General features: G+C 40.4%; 1 protein-coding gene across 1 annotated transcript in view; it reads right to left on the bottom strand.

Moving 5' to 3' along the window:
• Positions 1 to 14,788, bottom strand: part of cbfa2t2 (CBFA2/RUNX1 partner transcriptional co-repressor 2) — a 22,225-nt gene extending 7,437 nt beyond the window's left edge. Inside the window, exons 1-6 of the mRNA XM_008408412.2 lie at positions 14,346 to 14,788; positions 4,151 to 4,309; positions 3,706 to 3,947; positions 3,515 to 3,604; positions 1,446 to 1,630; positions 1,093 to 1,346 (exon numbers count right to left, since the gene is read on the bottom strand). Coding sequence (XP_008406634.1) covers positions 1,093 to 1,346; positions 1,446 to 1,630; positions 3,515 to 3,604; positions 3,706 to 3,947; positions 4,151 to 4,283 — 904 coding nt within the window. The 5' untranslated portion in view covers positions 4,284 to 4,309; positions 14,346 to 14,788. The remainder of the gene's footprint in view (positions 1 to 1,092; positions 1,347 to 1,445; positions 1,631 to 3,514; positions 3,605 to 3,705; positions 3,948 to 4,150; positions 4,310 to 14,345) is intronic.
• Positions 14,789 to 21,133: the final 6,345 nt, after the last annotated feature.

The following is a 21,133-nucleotide window of genomic DNA, read 5'->3' as shown; positions in this document are numbered from 1 at the left end:
GGGACTGATGTGTTTATCCTTGTGTGTGTGTGCTTGTGAGTTAAGTGGCGGCAGGCGGGTAGGAGGCTGTCAGACAGACTAAAGGCCTCGTAAACACAGCACCTCTACCCCGAATACATAGGTGTGTATGTGCTGTTGAATGTATGTGTGTGTGTGTATGTGTGTGAGCTACTGCTGTTTCCACTAAGTGCTGACAAGCTCCAACTGGAGGGGCAGATATACACCAGAGTAGAACCAAACTCCCCCTGCCTGGACAGTACAGCTCTGTTTATACACATATCTGGACTCCAGAGATATACCGAGATTTTAAACAAACACATAGACCACCCATTACTGCGTACGGATTAAAATATGATATGTATGTGTGTCTGTTTTAGTGGCGATTTTCTAAATGCATGTTTAGCTACTTGCAGGAGCTAAACAGAAGGAAGTAGGACTGTTTTCTATATTTTCCTGATTATAGCAAAGTGATTTAATAGATCGACACATGCCTGCATAACCGTCTAATAGATTTARAGAACCAGTATCCGCATTTGTAGAAAAAGTACACAGAATATTRATGTTTTATATTTTCGGTAAACTAATTAAAACTATGTCAATGTGAAAAATGTCATTTTAAGMTTTTWTCTATTCACTCAATTTATCTATGCGCTCAAGTMAAAATAAGGTTCAAATGTGACAAAAAGGAATGTGCACTTGTCAAAATCTACTTTCCAGTGCTCTTGTTCCTTCAGTGACTTGTTTACTTTATCATTTGCACAGACATATTAACATTCAGTTGCAGCAACGTTTGGGCTTAATTGGGTTTAACAGTTGTTGATCATCTTTTATCCAAATTAATATCTAGATAGCCAGTCATATAAAAAAACCTTAAAATTGCATAGTTTGGTCTGCAACAACAGTGTCYGTCTCCACTGATCCTCATGAAATATAAGACCGTTGTTGAGAGACAGTAAGGCATTTCATTCAGTCACAAGCTGACRYACTTCAAAAGCATTTTAAAGCTGRCACACACTGTATCTTTAATGCTCTCCAGGAGAAACGTTTCAAAGCAACGCGACGAGTATCATAAGCATCATGTCTGTCACCTACCAGGGAGTCGTGGCCTGTCCTTAAGTTCACGGATTTCCAGCACACGTTGGCTGTGCTCTCGGTGTAAAAGGTGTGGAGCTGCTATGTCATCCAAGGCATAGTGTTGCAAGGGTGGAGGAGTTGGGTGAAGCTGGGCAGTGATGGGCAGCGGATGGGCGGGGCTGTGTCGTGGAGCGGGGCTGATGGTGCAAATCCGTTTTGCTGCAGGCTCCATTGCTACTGGAGGACGTTCATGGAAGCCGTTCTCTTTTGCCCTAAACACAAGAAAGTGGTTCTCAAGTAAACRCGTCTCTCTACAAACCTACTATTGGTAGAGCTTCATTTTAGAAGAATACGTGCTAATGTTATTTAACCTGCTGGGGCTGTGTCGTTTTGTCCCTGCCTCAGGAGGCTCCATCAGCAACTCAGAGGAGTCTGGAGAGGAAGTCATGGTGGTGCTTAGCAGGAGGTGCTCATGCTGTGACAAGTACTGAGCCGGGGTCTGCTTGGCTGCTCGTGCACAGTGGAGCAACTCCCTCTGCAGCAGGGGAAGGTTTGCCTACAAAATATACAATAATATTGTTTTAAATTAGTCCACTGGCCTTGACAGTAACACAGTTAAGGCCTGATTAACGGAAACCACATCTACTCAAACACAAAGCCATATATGATGAAATTCTTGCATCACCAAAAAAAAAGTCAGATTTCAAAAAGTGCACGGGAGAGTACAACGTCATATRGGGTTTGTTTTAATAGAGACTATGGGAGAAATATCAATGGCGCTAATTTATGAGGAGAAAAATAACTAAAATAACTGGATACACTACAACGCATCGGTTTACAGAACATGATAACATGAATTTGACCAAGGAGTTCCCGTAAAGATCTGGCACCAGAGAGAGGAAACAAAGAACACGGAGCGCGACTTCTTGAGGTTTTGGCTGTATAGCTGGGCTTTGGGTGTTGTTCTGTGGCTGCCTCCATAGTGGCTGTGGCTTTCCTAATTCAAATAAAAAATGGCAGCACTACCACTGATGATGATTGCTAACCTCCCACGCAGCAGGAGGGATAAGCACACTTAGACTGTGTTGGTTACGGCAAAACTATGTATGATGGCACCAAGCCTTCAAAACATTTCAAAACAATTGATGCACAAGCTCYAGTACTTTATCCTCCCTTGCACTGTCCATTTTTACATCCACATGTACATATTTATCCGTGTCTGTCTGCTGAATCTTTCCATCTTGCTTTTGTTCCCTGTATTTCCCTAATTGGGAACAGACTCCAGTGTGTTTGCAATTACACCACTTCCTCACCCCCACTGCTCTCTCCTTCTTGAGCAACCAAATAAATAACCATTGCCTTCTCATTTTATGACTGACCTCATCCTATCACAGAGCACTCCCAAATGGTATTTAAAGTTTTGTTTTGTTTTTAAACTGCACCTCTTTCCCTTTGAATATGACATCTTTGTTGAAGTTGAAGTTCATGCGATCTCCAAACCTGAAAGATCCTCAACTGCGCCCCTGTGCCCATCTATCAGGATTTTCTACATCCCTTCTCCCCCTAAGGCCCCCAGAAAGCAGACACATGTGCTGCATGTAGGGGCTCTCTGAGGTTCAGTGAGGCGGATGCTAGTTTGGCGGCGCCTTGAAAGCTGAATGCTCTTTTAAAAAGGGACAGCGGCTCCATATGGCGCAGTACAGACCATAAAAAGAGACGGGAACACTTTATGGGCATGTTTCACACTTCCGAATTCCCAMTTTTCCCTGTCTCCTCCTGAGCCACCTCTTTCTCTTTTCCCTGTTTACAGAATTTACCCCATCAGTCCCATCTCTTGCAAAGCTCCCAAAGAGTTGGAATAACGTTTAGGAGGGAGACGACTCCTCTGTAGTAAATTAGTAGAAGACAGAGAACAGAGAATTCTCCTTTCTGGAAGACAGATGGAGGGATTCCAAAGGTAAGTCAGAAATAAGTGTGTAAAAAAAAAGAGAGATATCGAGTGTTTAAAGAACAGCGCTACAACTGACTGAAGATTTATGGGCTGCTTTGCTGAGGGGAGCTTTTAAAAGGTATACTGTTGCAAACTCACTAGGTACAAAGAGCCTCAAGAGACTGTTTGACAAGAACTCATCTGCTACTTGTCAAGTCAGAGATGAAGTCCTGATTGGTTTAAACCATTAACAAGGAAATTTATGCAGTCATCAATACTACACAAAAAGGTGGTTATTGATTGTTACGCTGTATCTTGGGAAGTTATTTTTTCCCATGTATTGTTCAGATCAAGTTCAAACTGGGTTTTCCTGAGGTAGCTAATTTGACAGCATGGAGGAAAATAGGCTGACTATATGTTAGTTAACTGGAAAAGACAATAAAGCTGCTGCCTGCAACCAAAACCTGGAAATAATCTGACAGAAAGTCAGGAGGGGGRAGGTATGTTTACCTTGAGAAAAGGAATAACAAAGGGCCGCAAGGGGAAGTTGGTGGCCTCCTGAAGCCTTGAGTGAAACTCCTCAATGGTAACTGTTGAGTTCTAGGAGAAAGGCAGAGTTAAGTGTAGGAAAACAGYGAACAGATGAATTTCTACAAAATACTGCCTTTTTTTTYCCTCCTCTTAAACATCAAAGGATTTACCACAAGGGCCAGAACTAGGCTTCTGACGCTGTCTCCGATCTCGGGAGAAATGTCGTTGCCAAACTGCTGCAGCGTGGTCAGGAAACGTTTCAGCTTGCTCAGCTGGCGAGCCCCACAGGTGGCCGGCAGCTGTTGATTAGCCAGCGATGAAGATGAAGAAGAAGATGGTCCATTGCTGTACCGCTGTGGTGGTGAGGGCACCGCGTTCAGCGTTGGTGGGGAATGATGATTCCCATTTGTCACTGGGGAGGAGAGGTGAAGTAAAAATAAGCTCCGATAAGTGGTTCCAGATGCTCTAAAATTATTTGTGTTACTAAGCCTTCTTTCTAAGTCTGGACTAGCTGTTCTACTTTAAGAATATAAATCAGGTTTGAGGGGGAAATGGCAAGCCAACTTGAAGCGACAACTGACCAAGGATGCACAGAGATTTTGGTAGTTTTCTTACATGCTGTGGTGGAAAAGGAGGCCGGACGAGGGCCACTGGGGTTGACAGAAGGCAGGGGTGGCATTGTGGAGCTGGCGCTGCTGCTGGGGGCTGATCTGGAATGAGTCTTAGCATCCACAGGCGACCCGGGCATGGCAGGGCTCTTCTTCTCTGTACTGTCTGTGGAAGGACAGCAAGAGGTCACTTATGGGTCAGAGCCTAATTAAAAAATGTGCTCCTAAATTAAGACAAGTTTTACAACAAGATATTCAAAATTAACTTGTATGTCCAGAAGATACAAAAATGTAGTGTAGATACAATTGGATACTGAACACTCAGAAAATTGAAAAAAACAAACAAACTGAAAACTGAAACATCTGACTTCAGCTAAAACCGTCTCAGTGGACAGCTCAAAGGAAAGYGAGTATTAATGCAAACAAGAAAACAAAAAGGCCAGTTCACCTATTAGMTCACTATTTATATTAATGCAATGGATTCAAGTGTGTAGCTGCGGAGGAACCGCCACTGCACAACACACCCACACCTAACCCCACTTCACATCATACAACACATACTGCCAGGGCACCAACCACCCTGCCCCCATCAAAGAACCAGATGTCTAAAGTTTAGCCCTTCACTCTCACCCATTCAGATCAATAGCASAAGAAATGCTGAAGAAGTCTATTGTGTGGGAGTAGAATGCCCCCTCATTGAGAACCCCACTAAACAGTGTGTGTGGGGGGGTTGAAGAAAGAGCCTAGAGATGTGGAGAGAATGGGACGGAGCCATTTCACGCTTTACTAACAAGATCGGCAAAGCTTTTGAATGTTAAACCCAACTTCTCAATATGCTATTGACTGTGAATAAGACCACCAGATAAGGGGTTTGGAGAGAGTGTAAAGGGGGGCGTGGTTGTGGTTTGAGAGGGGGCTACGTGGGATCAGAAGCTGTCTTTGTCTCGAAGAGATCCATGAAGCCCGGGTCCTGTCTCCCTTTAGAGTGGATCAGACTTTTCTAACTGCTTCAAGAATTGACAATTAATAGACAAGCAGGGTCTCATGGGTCACAGGTCAAGGGAGAGCAGCTTTTAAAAAGTGGTTTCATGGTTTTAGGRCTTCAGCTTCAATGGTGCTCTTTATACATTTTTCACAGCTATGAACTCTTGATAGCCTTGAGCTATAGCTTTCCAGTTTATAAAGGGTTATAAACTGGGTTATAACGGGGCTTATCTGTCAAAAGCAAAATCTAAAAGCCTTTAACAAACATGGTATAAAATYATGCAAAATTGCTAGCTAGAAGGATCAACAAAATCTCAAATTGAGATACTCTGAATATATTTCATSCAACCTTGCTAAACTCTTCACATTACCCGTAGTCCTGTTTGTCTTTYTGTGTCCTATGTGCAAACTCTCTGTCTGACAGTCTGGGTCTCAACTCATTATACAGCTTTGACTGTTCATCCTTCGTTTTCCASTCCTCCTCAACCTCTCTTTCCCCTCCATCTTTCCCCGTTCTCTCAGCTCAGCCCTCTGGCCTGCCTGCCATCGCTCCACCTGTTCACCGACACAGGGGGCAGGAAGGAGGGATCTACGCAGACATTTGGATTGCCATATCCACCACATGCGCGGTTTGCCAGCACACCGCGGGAAGCAGCCTGCCTCAAGCAAGCATGCGCGTACGCACACACCGCTTCCAAAGCCCTGCACACTCTGTCCGTATGGCCAGGAAATTAGACTGACATCTCAATAACAGAATCAACGGGGCATATGGCCTTAGTGTCAACATTGTTATCGTGTAAACAATTTTCTAAAACACACATATCCAATATTGTCTCCTGGCTTGCACTAAAAGTTATCTTTTGAAAAATTTGCTATTTTTTTTCTGACCCCCCCCCCAATTTTATATTAAGTTTAAATATTCTTACAAACGGCTAACAGCTTTTGATGGACATGCCTTTACAATGCYAAAGAAAATAAACACAACTTTTTAGTGACCTATTTTTKTAAGGGAGCTAGRAAATGAGGTTGCAGCTGTGTTCACGCAATCTTAAGAGATGGTAGTGTCTGTCGTGAGCCAGAGGTAATGGCCTAAACAGGAGACATCAGGTGTGTGTGCTTGTATTGCTGTCAGCCCACAGAGAATTGCCTCTGCTTGTCAATTAGACGGCGCACATAGCTGGATGACTTCATCTGGATTGCAAGCACCTGAGGTCTGTCGTATACGGACGTTAGGACTTTCAGAGGGGAGGCAGCTGTCACTGCAACCACAAAACACACAAGCGCCGAGTGCGTAAAGTGGTCTAATGTTAACTCAGGTGAATATTGGCTCAAAGGAGGATGTGGGGTGTTTGGTCTAAATGCCACCTGTCATCCTTGCKGTAATGGAACAAAGCAAATGTACATACAACTCCTAAACACACATGGAYAAGGGCGTAATAAAATGTATTTTGAAAAAAATTGGGGACATAATTTAAGGTAATTTCATAGCATATATATAACTGACACTAAGATTCGTGGCCATCGTAAACAAAACATTTTCCTCTTCTCCTCCTACTCCTTGCTGCTCTTCTCTCCCTTGCCTATTTAGAGATAAACATAAATTATATTTTCTTTCTATATCAACTGCTATTGGAGGTATGGAAAAGCAAAAAAAAAAAAAAACACATCTATGGTAATGGCTGTTGCTAGCCAGGTGTTCCTTGTTTGTTCAGCTTCAGGTGACACTCGTCTGCATTAAAACATTCAGCCGRCGTTAATTGCCTCTGCTTCCACAGGCGATGACTCGAAATGGGGCTAAAACTGAGAAAGAGAAAGCAATTACCTTTGTTGAACTACAATATGGAGTGAATGTGCTGAAATCAAGAAAAAAAAGACGAAAATGCTACAAAAACCTGAACTTATACCATGTCAAATAAGAGGGTGCATAACCTATTATGCRTGGATAAACATAAATCATGCCTGGACATATATGTGTGACAAGTGTGTATCTTGCTCTGGGTTTAACTCTGAAGACTAAACTCCAAAGGCTGGCAGCTGTGAGGTGTTGGCCTGCTGAGCACTCTGCTATCTCTGTCCTGTCAAATAGATGAGGTGAGAGAAGATGCAACACATACAGGGCTAATTTATCACTGAGAATAAAAATAAAGACATTCAAGCATCTGGAATGGAAGGATTCATTATGGCTTCGGATTAACAATCACAAACACATGCACACCATAGTAATGACTTAAAGTTTAAACTTGTTGTGACATTGCTGTAAAATAAAGTTTGGTGTCAGGAGTTTGGCTTGAAAATAAAATAAGATATTCCTKTATTAATCCYGCAGTGGGACTTTTTAGTGGAGTGACTTGGAAAGTAACTGAGTAAACAAAACATTAACATACAGAGCTAGCATCATCCAAGCAAAAGCTTTAGTGCATGTTTACTGGATAATGAAAGGTAGCAAAAAATAGCTATCCAAGTTAGATTTGTACCCAGAGAGAATTTTTCAATCTGGAAGATTAAGTGACATTTCTCAGGACATGCTTCCATTAGATAAGAGATATAGTTRGTTTGACTGTGAAGGTTTAGTGGATGTTTCAACCTAATTTTAGACATCAGGATGGAGCTGCATTTAGTCAAAAGTAGCAGTAAATGCTTTACACTAAATGGGCAGCTGAAACTAATAAAACCACCTATCGCACACTGACTGAACCTAGAAGTGGAATTACTATAACTTCATGAGAGCACTTGTTTTTGTACATGTTAGAATTCAGGTTGTAATACATTACAAATCTATGATTTACACCATCCCCACAAAAAACATGGTGTGACAGCACGGACAATCAATGTTGATGGGAAGATGGAGAAAATGCAGAACAATCATGGAAAAGTCATGAAGATGGGTATTAAGAATTGTGAACTGAAATGTCGTACTGTTTGATGTTTCCATCTTCGAGGGACATAAAGAGCTTTAATATAGATTTGTATCGTCTTCTTTTCAACTCACCTATGACCTAGAAAATAGAATTTTTCAACTAAATGAAATGACTGCTTCTTTATAGAGAATGAAATGTTACAATTTCTGTCCATCCATCCACCCATCCATCTCCACTTCATGCTGCTGACCATCAGCATTTAGCAACAAGAGACGGAGGAGTAGAGCTATAACACTCTTTGCGACATACAGTTTGAAAAATCTCCTTGCCTGGCACTTTTTTGAGCATTAACAAAAAAACKTTAAACTGCATAAGGGTATATGGAAAATGCTTGCAATTTTGAAACCGTGGAACATCTTGATACAGCTGAATGGCTCATGGCTAGATTCAGCAGGAACGTGGCATCTGTTGTTCAAATTATAACTTGAAATAGGAGAGCGAGACTCAAAGACTTCAGAACACTGGCTATTAAACTTTACAGTCTAATAGCTATCAAGAAAACCCATATTGTCTCTCTGGTATTATTCAACACCAACCATCCATTTATACTGACAATAACTGATGAAATATCCTATATGTGTTGCACAGAATTGATAAAAATCAAATAATTCTGTTCTTCAAAATTCTGGCTATTTATTTCTCAACTTGTTCGATGCTTGGACCTTGCATAATATGCTATGAAAAAGAAAAATCAACCAAAAGCACAGACAGCAGCGATTGATTTGAACATTAACCAGGCTTTCTTTCCTCCTCCTGTACCATATGGATCTAATCGGCCAAGAGCAAGCCAGCTGGGACCTCCAACAGTCACCTGTGAGGGAGGGGGGGAAGGCATAAGGGGCTGCTGAAGCCTCCTCCTCCAGGCCAAGGCGGCCCCAGCCGACATCCACCCATACACATATAAATACACATCTCTGCCTTGCTATCAACGGAGAGAAGCAAAGAAGGCGGAGGGGCACGGAGAGGGGGAGGGGTGGCACGAGGCAGCTGAATGCGAGCGACTGGACTTAAATGCTGGGGAGACAAAGGCTGCACCTGGTCCCCGTCCGTCCGCGCACACAGTCACAATACAGCACACATCTGTTCCTCTATCCTGCGCTCCCTGCTGACCTTCACCCACACACACACACACATGCACACACAAAGAGGCAGCAACACAATCACATCCATTAAAAATAATTCAACAGTGCGTGCATGATCCCCCCCAAATGTCAATTGTTGTAACCTAGAAGATAAATAACAGGTTAAATAGCTTGGTGTTAAAACATCTCTAAAACGTGTGTCCTTGGTTACTTTACTGAGTTCAACCTACTTCTCCCCTGGGACCGCACAACKTCTCAGCCATTCAAAGTCGAGTCAAACTTAAAACTTACAAAACACAATTTTTAAATTRGAAACGTATAAAGTGAGACGGGAAAACTTTTTTTTTGCTGAATTTTTTGCGAATGTTCCAAAACAGTTGTGTGTAGTTTCCTAAAAGCTAAAAGGTTTTACTGTGTTACCACAGCGAAACCTTTTAAGACCCTGAGAGAGTTTAAACCCAGCTCTGACAGGAACGAAGAAATTAGTCATCAATTTACAGGCGCCAGAGCTGGCGAAGGGAGGATTTGAACTGTGAGGTAAAGATGGAGGATGGGAGGGAATAACAAGGAGAAAAAAAATACTGTTTTCATTTGGTTTCATCAGGAAGACAAGCCTGGTTGTCAGACTCAGAGCCAGGCTGTTTTTCTTGGCTCTCATTACCACCTTCCAGGCCTGTAGACTACATATTTGGATAAAACCCAATGTCAACACTCTGTGAGGAAGGCGAGCGATTGGGGAGGTGGCAAGGTTGACAGTAAGAGGAAAGCAAAAAAAAAAAGAAGTGTATACAGTGACAGAAATGGGAGGAATGGACAACTATAGAAGATAATAAACAGATCTGAAAAAACCGGGGCTGTCATGTATGCATGTGAAAAAGTAATATCCCTGAAATAAATTCCTCRCATGTCCCTGTGACAGAGTAATGCTGGGAGAAGCCCTTGCATAACCTTTTTTGCTCAGTGAGATAATTACAAAAACATTGCTGTAATCCAGCATGCCACATAGGGGGAAAAAAAAGAACCCATGGATGGAAATGTACTTAGTGGCAAACTGAAAAAGAAAACGTAAGAGGGGTCGGCAAGGCAGACAGACGCTGTCCATAAAACTGAGAATGAGCAATAAAAAGAGGTTTGGTGATGTGATGCTGGAGGGAGCAGGAGGTTTGGCAGATGTTGGACACATAGTGTCCACGTGGATGTGAAGTCATGTAGCTGGGCTAAGATTGACGGGACAGCATCTGAATGCACTAACCTACAAAATCTATAATTTGGGATTTGTGATTATATCAGCTATTGGCAAAAAATGTAATAGGAATTAGTCACCATCTGATAATAACAATAAACTGATGGGATTTGTAGGTCCTCAAAACAGACACTATCATGATCAAGATTGTTACTTTTGCTGTTCATACCATTTTTTCCACTGTTGGTTTCATGAAAGCATTGATAAAGGTTTTTATTTGTCAAAATATCCTTTATTTTATTATGTACAATACAGGCCTAATTTACTACCTATTCTGGTGTAGTAAAATACCTTATTGAAAGCTTTTTTCAACCAATATCTGCATTTCTGATTCAACATCAATGCATAGCCGAAATATATGGCAACTGTAGTTTTTGTATTATTAGAACTTTGAATTGAAAAGATTTGAAATTTGAGCTCAATCATAAAGAAATAAGTACGAATCTGTAAAGCTGGGCAAAGACTTAAGGAGCTGAAAATAGGCACCATTTAACAAGACTTGGGTTTGCCATCAATTGATTTTGGAGGACAGTTGCCACTCGGTAACAAATACGCCCCTTTTAAAGCCTGTCTGGGACATGTGTAAACACTTGAGCTCAAATTTAAACAGCAGTCTAACAAGGACATTTCAAATTTATCAACCAAGCTCTCAGACCTACTCAAAATCAGCAGATTATCTGTCCATCTGGACAACAAATCTTGCYGTCTATGACTGGCTAGCTCCTGGTTCATGTGTTATAATCCGGGTGATGAACTGGAAAACATCTAAGTCTTGCAACAATGTTGGTTTACTGACCATTTTCTTYTGCACATTTCGAATACATCAAACAAATATCAGGAAAATGCTGATTATGTACATGCCTTTGTGTTTCTGGATGACTGGGAGTGAGTGTCTCCTGAATCGTGTMAACACAGACCATAAACCTAACCTGCTACCAAATAAATGCCGCTTTTTCTCTAAGGCAATAGTAATACACCGACTGATCAAGTCTGTTGCAGGAGTCCATAAAACAAAGTGCAAGCCCCAGACATGAGGAAACACCGCTAACAATAGGGCTGGCCTGCATTACACCAGGTGTGACAGGCTTTAAGAGCCCAGTTGACTGACTGGGCTCAGGTCCAACCAGATGTTGCTATCAGCACGCGCCACTGCCACACTGGCGACTCAAGAGAATTTTCATTTGAGCGGGACAAATGCTCCAACAAGGTAAGTCTACAGCACCAGACTTAAACAAAGAATTGATCCTGATTTAACRCACTCTAGCTCTGGTGATGCAATGAGTTAAAGCAAGGCAGTGCAGCACATTTGTTTCACAGAGTACATAAACAAAGCTGTGGGTAAGCCCAGAGCCCAGCTGTATGGAAGAGCAGTGCTCAACAACCACTCAGAGAGACAGATAAGTAAAACAAAGAGGCCAGCTGTGCTAGGAACAATGTGAAGAATGAGACACTGAGAACAGTGGAGGATGAGTGCGTTTCTTTTTTCGCATGAGTTTAGGTGCCTTTGCTGCATAATGCCGGGGGGTTGCCTACAATTTCTTTGTAAATGCCACAGAACACACAAGGAGCAATATATTAAAGCGCGAAAAGACTGCTGACAGAATCTTAGAAAAKACAAAAGTTTTGTGTTTTAATGGTAAATCGTAGGAGGCAAGAGGAGCCTATGAAATGTAACTTTTTGTGTTTAGACTTTCTCACAATGATATGGGTCAAAAGAAGGTTGGAGAAATTAATKACTTCTGCAAGCAATTCATGGAGAAAGACAACACCACCAATTTCATCTCAACCATCCACCTTGCAACTTAGCTCTCACTTTTATAGTTCTTCTGAGCATGAACAATGGTATTATTGGTTTTGTTTCATCAAACATATTTGGAAATTGCTGACTATATATGTATTTTTATTATGACTCCGTTGCATTATAGCTGTATTCTTTGCCTTGTAGGGACTTTAAGAGTGGATCTAACATCATTGCAGAAACATGGCACCACATAGAAAAACCATACCATGTTAATGTTACAGCTATTGTTCAGTTAAGTTATAGACAGTATGAACYCTGTCACACYTCTTATCAATCAACCATTGAATGGAACTCATTCCCCAGTCTTTTAGCTTTCTTAAGACCAGTAAATAAAAGTTTTGCAATGGGTCATCGAGCAGGTYTCTTGGAAAAGTGAAGGGTCAGTAAGCTCATCCGATGAACCAACTGCTCATACCCTTTAGATAAAGAAAAAGAATGAAATATTAGAGCAAGGAGGAGGGAGAAAGAGGGAAATTTTAACGCCGACAGATTCATGTGCACCTCTCTATGTTAACCAAAACATATCGCTTTTTACCAGTTCCCACGATGAAACATTTTAAGCACTTTTTTTTTTTTTTTACAAGGAGTTTATGCTAAAATCAGATTGCAAGCTTCCATACACGTTCCGTTCAAATGCACAACCTCTTGCTGAGCCCTGGGGCAACATATCACCGCCCTTGCCAATGGAACTAATAGAGCACTTCCTGCAGCAAACTCCACAAGCAGCTGCTCTGTTCTGTGTGCGTACATGATGAAACTGAGGGGGGGCTATCTGTCACAAATTCTTTAGAGCAACTGGGCAGGGGTCACTGTGCTCTTATTCCCCATTTATTCCAACACATTTAGCAGAGAAACTCGCAGCTGGGATTGAGGTCAAAAAGATAAAAAAAGGTGAAGAAAGCTATAAGACAAGTAACCTTGTAGTCTCAGCAGACACAATATCTGCAGTACACCTGGTTCACAGATGGAGGAACACTCACTGCCTAACTCAAACATGAGCTTATCATGGACTAGATAAGGAGCTTCAAAGCAATKCAAGTCCATRACAGAGACTACAGTGGCCTGGCAGGTAAAAATAAGGTTTCTGAATAAAAATAATTGGAATGGCCTCCATGCAAACACATTTTCAGACTTACTATAAAACAGAGCCTGCTGCCAGGAATATGATGAAATCCAGAAGACCAGACAGGGGTCTCTGCTCTGAGGCTGTGCAGCCGACAGTTAGTCGCTCCTATCTCCCTGATGGCCTGGCCAAGTCTGACGTGACACTGGCCAGGTCCCTTTTTCTTTTCTCTATCCGTTTCTTTCCCACAACAAGCCTGTCAGATTGCACCGAAAGAAAAAAAAACAAAACCTGAAAAAAAAACAGGAGGATGCTTTCTCGAGCATGGAGGTGTACCTGGGTAACATTGAGAGAGCAAAGAGTGATGCTCCACTCGCATTTGCTCCCACCTCCCATTAATGTCAAGGCGCCACGTTTAGACCGAGTATGAAAGTCATACAGAGCAGTTTCCCCTCCTCTTCCCATATGCCCGGGATACTGTATAACAGATGCACATCTTTTCTTTACCTAGTTTATTCTGCTCTGCTTGTCATGTGGAAGAATTGATTGCTTTCTGGTTAAATGACAGCTGAGGATGAGGCAGATAAGACATCACAAAATTTCTGATTTGATTAAATKTTCAAAMAATGTCAAAAAGTGAAAGAAAGAATAAAATATGGAATATAAGAGAAAAAAAACACAAAAAGTAAATTGTTCATTGTGCAATACATTAAAATGTTGCTGTGATTTTTTTTCTTGAAATCTTGCTGAATTATAAAATGTGTTATATTCAGCAAGTGCAGTGCAGAAAATTAGTCTTCTGAACTTCAGAAAGATCATTTTATGTTATAATTAATGTTATTCGCCATATGGCAGCAAAAGCTGTGCACAAGTTAAGAAAGCCTCCCTCATACCTGAGTCGACAAGGATGAAGAGATAAAGAGGAGAGGATGATGTACCATCTGTACAGTACAGACCAGCTTTGGGAATTAGGACTGAACACGCACACACACACACAATGTGAACTATTCGCCAGCGAACAAACTCTCACTTACTTCCCTACYGAGACAAATTAATATTACAAATAACCACCGTAGCAACACAAAAGCAAACTGAAACCACTTGCTCCTACCTCCACTCTAGTAGAGTCCACTCTTCAGTCCTTGAAGAAAGTCAGCTGCAGTGGCAGAGTTTTGTTGTCCTCTGCTTTTTGTCCTCTTTTGTGACTCCACGCCTTCATATGTCAGGCATGTGTTTGCATTCCCACATATGTGAGCTCCAGCGCAGTGAAGGCCAAAGCCAGAGACACAGATGGCACCCAGATGGAGATGGATAACCGATTAGACCAGCAAACCCAGGACTCTACAAATTCAAATACTCTCGCTTACTTCCCTTCTGTCCATGAGGCTTTGAAGCTTCTCATGCAAAGCTCTCTGCCACTGTCTATTCCTGTTACACAGTCTGTTGTACCTAAGTTATTCTCTCTGATATACGAGTCCCTGAATATGCCTCCTCTCTCACGCTGGCTCACTCAAGCTCTGAGCTTCCTATCCTCTCACTCAGCGCCTTTCAGCTCAAGCTCCTCCCCACTTTTCCCACATGCTATTCTCTCCCCTGTTTTCATGGGTTGAGCGCTCCAGCGACGTCACACAAACTGCCTCCCACTGAGCCCCACCTCCTGCTCTCCACATGGATTCTGGCCAATCCTCCGATGCAGACTGGCCCCATTCAACCTGCATTCACCGGCGATGGACCCCGCAATTAACATAACTAATTGCTTTGGCACCTAAAGGCTAAACAAGAAGCTGTGCCAAAGGGAGACAATCATAGGCGTGTGTGTGTGTGTGTGCATATGCATCTGCATATGCGTTAGGGCGGGTCTTTTCTAGTCCCTTTCCCTTCTACCCTCCCCTCTATCCTATTGAGAAAAGTACAGATCTCTCTTTAAAGAGTTTTTATGCCGTCCATACAGTCTCCTTTCTTAACCCTCCTGTTGTCCTCGGGTCAAAATGACCCGCCACTGTGTTAAAACCCCCCCCAAAAATCTCCTAAATGTTATTTTTTTAACTTGAGATTTTAAGACTTTTCCTTGATTGGCCCATACAATAGAAAAAGTTAAATGTTGTTTTTATTCACATTTCCATGTAAGCTGTACAAAAAAAGGTTCAAAGATGGTCTTCGGGTCAAAATGACCCGTGAGGCAAATAGAGTTGAAATCAAGGTCACAGAGTTATTTACAAACCACAAAATGTAACAAAGTTTTAGTTGTGTCTCAGATCAATCAGTAGCAGAAGTAAACAAGGCAAATCAGGTGGTGTTCTCGCAGACTTCAGAAGAACACCTGTTATTTCAAGAGGTTATAAAGGTGTATACAGGTCCCGAGGTGAGGCTGCAGCTAGTCTATATCTGGGTCATATCTGCATTAATGCCCGACGGCCTTTGCTGTGGTGAAGAAAGAGCTCAGCCAAACAGTGAAATGCAGGTCAGTAGGCAACTTGGGTTTAAATGCTTTGCCCAGGGGCACACTGATATGTGACAGGAGGAAACTGGAATAAAACCTACAACCTTCTGAGTGCAAGACGGCAACAGTATGACTGTGATGTGTGAACCAGAATCAGGAATTGATTGAGGGGCCACATTTTCTTTCTGGTCAAATGCCCCAGAGTGACCTTGAGAGTTTTGCTGGGGAAAGAATATCGGGTTTTTCTAGACCTGTTAACCCTGGAAAAAAAAGAAGACAATATATGGATGGCTGTAGAAAGGGAGGAAGAAGGTAGGGACAGACAGATGGATGGATGACGTTTAACCCTATTGATCATTTCAACCTTTCACCATTCATACTTTTGCAACTCTAGTAGTTTTTCATTACTTTTTGGGCACAAATTTTTGTCATCCAACACAAGACCTGTTTTAATGACCATCAGCATTTACTGGAGAAAATTCAAGATAATTTTCTCTGTTCTAGTCAAACTGGTTGACCAAAACCAAACTAAATGGGAATTCAATGTAATCCAATTTCTTAGATCAAAAATTACAATCTTATCCATTTACCCAGGAGATCTGAATGTTGTTGATCATGTATCTTTATATTAATGAAAACATCTAACAGCAATAAAAACAATGCTATGATTTAAGCTCATGAGTAACTCATGTTTTTTTTTGACATGTATGAAATCAAAAAAGACAAGGATAAAATAGTTAAATAAGTATGTATAACACGGGAGAAGCATGAAATAAGTAAGTTGTGACACTATTGAAAGAAAAACTGATAACATCAATTATGAATAGCACAGGTTTTACTAAGTCGTTATCAGTATTTATACTGATTTCTGTCAATCACAAAATAATTTATTGTTCATTTTTTATTTGCACAGGTTTGTAGGGATCTGCATTTGACAGAATATTCATCAATAACAATCACTGCCTCTCCTCTCATAGGTCTGCTCCATTCAGTGTGCATCTGGTCAGTCAGCAGGCTCAGAGAGAGGGCCAGGTGGCTGAGAGGGGGAGTAAGAAAGAGGGTGAAAAGATGGGAAATCGCAGACGGCCTAGCATCTGTAGATATGTACGGTAACCAACATGCTATTGGAGCAAGTAGAAAGTGACAGACAAATCTACCGGTAGAGCAGTTTCGATTTATCCACTAAAGTTCTGCTATTTGTAAGACCAAATTCCAATTAGCAACATAAATAATACTCATGAGAGGCGCAGTACTTCAAATTCTCAGATTTGAGTGAAGCATGGAAATTCTCATAGCTTTCATGGTGAACATGTGATATTTGCTGCTTTTTAAAAATTATTTCACTTGGCAACACAACCAATGCGATTTACTGAATGTTCTTTTTTGATGGACACAGTTGTGGTTGACCAGTCGCATGATAAACATTCATAGCTACAAGTATGCCATCTAAGCCAATTTCCTGCTCAAAAAAATAAATTAAAACAACAACAACAAAAACATAAGATTAATTCCTTTACATATCTGCTTCAAAAATAGTAGAAGAATATCAGGACCTGACTCAATGACCAAACGTCTCATGCATAACATAAGAAGCTTTGATATACTTGGCCTAAACTGAGGTCTAAATAAAGTTGTGTGCAGGTGGAGAAAGCTTAAAATGGCTTGCAAACACAAGACATGACAACCATTGTACGAATTATACTCTTTGATTCTTCATGTTAAAACTCTTCTTACTTTTAATCTTACTGATTTGCTAATATGTTCATAGATAATAATATTATATCATAAATGTACCGTAATGTCTGCATTGTATCTTCTTCAGCACAACTCAAACTCATTTGGATGGTGCAAACACGTCTAATATGAACCATCTAAAGATTTGATATTTCAGCTATTTTTCTTCACTTGAACTTTGATGAATGAATAGGAAATAAGTTAGGTTACTGTATTGTTTATACAATGTTTAGTGCTAAGCATTGATAATGTGACAAACTAATCCACTTTAAATGTTCCTGCTCTGGCACCCCGGCTGTGTCTCTCTGGCCCTGCTTTAGAACTTGAAAGCTGTTTTTGTTTTTTTTTTCACATGTGGCATACGTTAAATAGAACATGTAGTACAACATCAGGGCTTTTTAAATTCAGTTCTGCTGTTGATTTCTGATTACTGATGTGTTCTATGGTGAGGAATTAATAACATCACATTCTGCATTCTGCCATCTGTAATCAAGACATTTAGCTAGGGTGCTTTGGTAGCAGCCACATAAGAAAAGAATAACAATACATTAAATTGGAGAACACAATCAAAACAAAAAAAAACAACTTTTAGTATATGATTGGGTAATGAATACAGGCATGCTGCATACATTCGTACTGAATGACTTCTTTCACTGTACAGACATAAGCCGCATACAGCTGTTTGCCATTGTGCGCATGTGTGTGAAAGATAAGGCGTGAGAGAGGGCGAGAACTAGAAAGTATGCAGCATCTGTGAGTGTTCACACGCTCCCTGTCCAAACTTCCAGTTTCATTAAAAGTAAACAGAAGGCTTTTATTGCGGAAGATATGGGGATTTTATGATAAGTGAATAAATAAGCAGTCTTTCAAAAATGGTCAAATTAAAATTCTATTCTACTACGTCTTGTTTCTTCATTTACATGCTGTTGAGCTTGCTAAATGAACGGCACGTATTTGAAAAGAACAAGAACATCCATCATTGCGCTTTCATTAAGTTAAAACTCTAAGAGCTAACATTTTAAGACAGCATGGTATAAACAACTTCAATTAGATCGAATCTCATAGTGACATTTTTAGAAAAAAACAATTCTAATCATCATGGTCTTGTTAATGTAGGCTATATATTGTGGTTGACCAAACTTAGTCTTAGACACTTTTTCTGTATCAAAGGGAGATAATATGGGAAACATCTTCACAATTACAGAAAACTCAATTAACTGAACTCTGTTTGTGTACAGCAGGGGTCCTGTAACTATTAAATATGTTCCTGGTCCCACACACCTGAATCAACTGGCTGAATCACCTCCTCAGTATGCAGTCAAAGAGGTCATTATTTGACAGAATATTCMTATAATGACTTCTTTATTTGACTCAGGTATATTGAAGCAGGGACACATCTAAAATGTACAGGRCAYGAGACCTCAATGCCTCTTCTAAAGAAATAACACAATAATAGTGTCTAAGAAGTTTTTCCATTCTTTAGAGAAACAAACTAGAGTATTAGCATTATACATTAAATTGTTCACTGACTTTTATGCCCTATTTTCCAACACACACTGTCTAACTAGTGCCTGCCTTGTATCACTGTCAGTTGCTCAGTGGAAATCAGTAAACTTTTTGGAAACTTTCTTTTTATTGTTTAATATAGCAAGCAGCTTTGAATACAGTGAGTAAAAATAAATAAATACACCCACCAGAAACTCTGCCGGATTCCGTATACTGTTGAATTCATTTTTCATATGGCAATGTGACTAACACATGGTGAGACAATTTTGTTTTCATCACTCTGAAAGTTTGAAATGGTAACCTTGGAGATTGAATTTCAATGGAATATTTGAGGCTGTAAAAACATGGCAAAGACCTTTATTAGGTAAAGAATGAATTTGCAGCTTTTTTTGCCACTAGTCAGTTTTCTTTTCAGTCTCAAGTAATATTAAATCAAACAAATCCAGTTTTATAGGATTACATGTCTTTAATGTAAGACAGTCTTAACCAATTATTGCAGTGATTTGCAAAACCATTATTACCTTTTTTAACTTTTTCACATTTTTTTACGAAGTAGTGCATAATTTTGAAGTGGAAGAAAAATTACAATCAATTTTTTACATTTTTTTCTTTTTTACAAATCAATCAAATAAATATGTTGTGGCATGGATGAACCATCTTCACACTTTGATATCAGAATAAAATCGGGTTCAACCAATTCCTTTCAAGAGTCACATAGTTATCAAGCAAAGCATTTCTTAGAAAACAGTAACTAAGAAACGCCATCATGAAGGTCAAGGAATAAACCAGACAGGTCAGAAGTAAAGTTGTGGAGTGGTATAAATCATAATGTGAAAGCATATCTTGATATATACAACGTTGAAAATCTCACAGGTCACCATTTAATTTGTCATCTTAAGATTGAAGGAGTATGGCACAAAACCCACCCGGACATGGCCTTGGGAAAGAGAGCATTAAACAACAGAATCAGCAAAGAGGCAGTCAGTAACTCTAGCTGCAGAGATCCACTGCTGAGGTGGGAGAATCTGTTGTCATCAAAACAAAATAGACCAAAATAAAACTTTGTGTGGTGGAAGACATACAGTGAAAATACACCATCCCAMCCATGAATCATCATGCTATGGACATGTTTTTCATCTGCAGAGCCTGGAAGCTTGACAAAACAGAAAACAAGTTGGACAGAGCAACTTATAGTCCYGTCATGGAAGAAAAGGAGGCCGCAAAATGTTCACCTTTCAGCAAGTCCATCSCTGAGTTYCAGGTGTTTTGCAAAAAAGAAATGGCAAAATATCTTTGTCTCCATTTCCACAATACTGTTAGAGACTTAACTCAAAAGAGTTCAGCTGTTATCAGCTGAGTTAATTTGGTTCTACAAATTAGCTCAGCGTAAACATCATATATTCCTTTATGTCACAAAAAAAGTATAAAATGAATTGCAATAAATTCTAAAATGTGAGAGTGTCACAAAGTTCAACTGGCAATAATAGTTTTTCCTGACATTGTGAGTTATTCAAGGTTTAAATGAGACTCAGCTTAGCTTCTTTTCTATTTTTTTAGCCTCTGTCWTCTATGGCTAAAATGTCTTCATGGCACATGGTTGAATCTAAAAGCAAAATTGTTTCATGTGTTACGGMAAATTAACTGACATATCTGTCTCACCTGAATCCATAGCAGAGGCAGAGTAAATGACTTATGAGATTGGACTATACTGTGACAGGGATGAGTAATGTCATCTGAGAGTATCTGCAGCAAGCAACACATTATAACGGAAAATATTGGGTCAAAAAGGGCCCTTTAAATACTCACATGCACAGATGTTTTCACTTTGAGTCTATTTGTTTTAGGTAATTATCCCTGTTGCTGCTACTTTCCCCACCAAACCTTATTATTGCTGCCCCCATTTTCTGGATATATTACCAACATATTTCCCGTCCTCTTTCTTCTTCCCCACTTTAGGGTCATTTTGATCAATGTTCAGACTCTTGATGTTTTCTAATCTGATGCAGCAATAGATTTCCATCTCTGATCTTGCATGACCCTATTTTCCATTACATCTTCTAGAGCACATTTATCTAATAGGAACACGTCATTTTCCAAGTTCACATCTGTCTGGCGKATCGTTTACTGTAAAAATTCAGAATCTTTCAGATCAAATAAGATGGTTTGTGGTGATAATTAGGGGTGAAGTGGGGGCTTTTTTCTTTCGTTGTGGAGCTTCT

The sequence above is a fragment of the Poecilia reticulata genome, linkage group LG5 (assembly GCF_000633615.1).
Source record: "Poecilia reticulata strain Guanapo linkage group LG5, Guppy_female_1.0+MT, whole genome shotgun sequence".
Taxonomy (NCBI): domain Eukaryota; kingdom Metazoa; phylum Chordata; class Actinopteri; order Cyprinodontiformes; family Poeciliidae; genus Poecilia; species Poecilia reticulata.
This window is presented reverse-complemented; position numbering and strand designations above follow the sequence as displayed.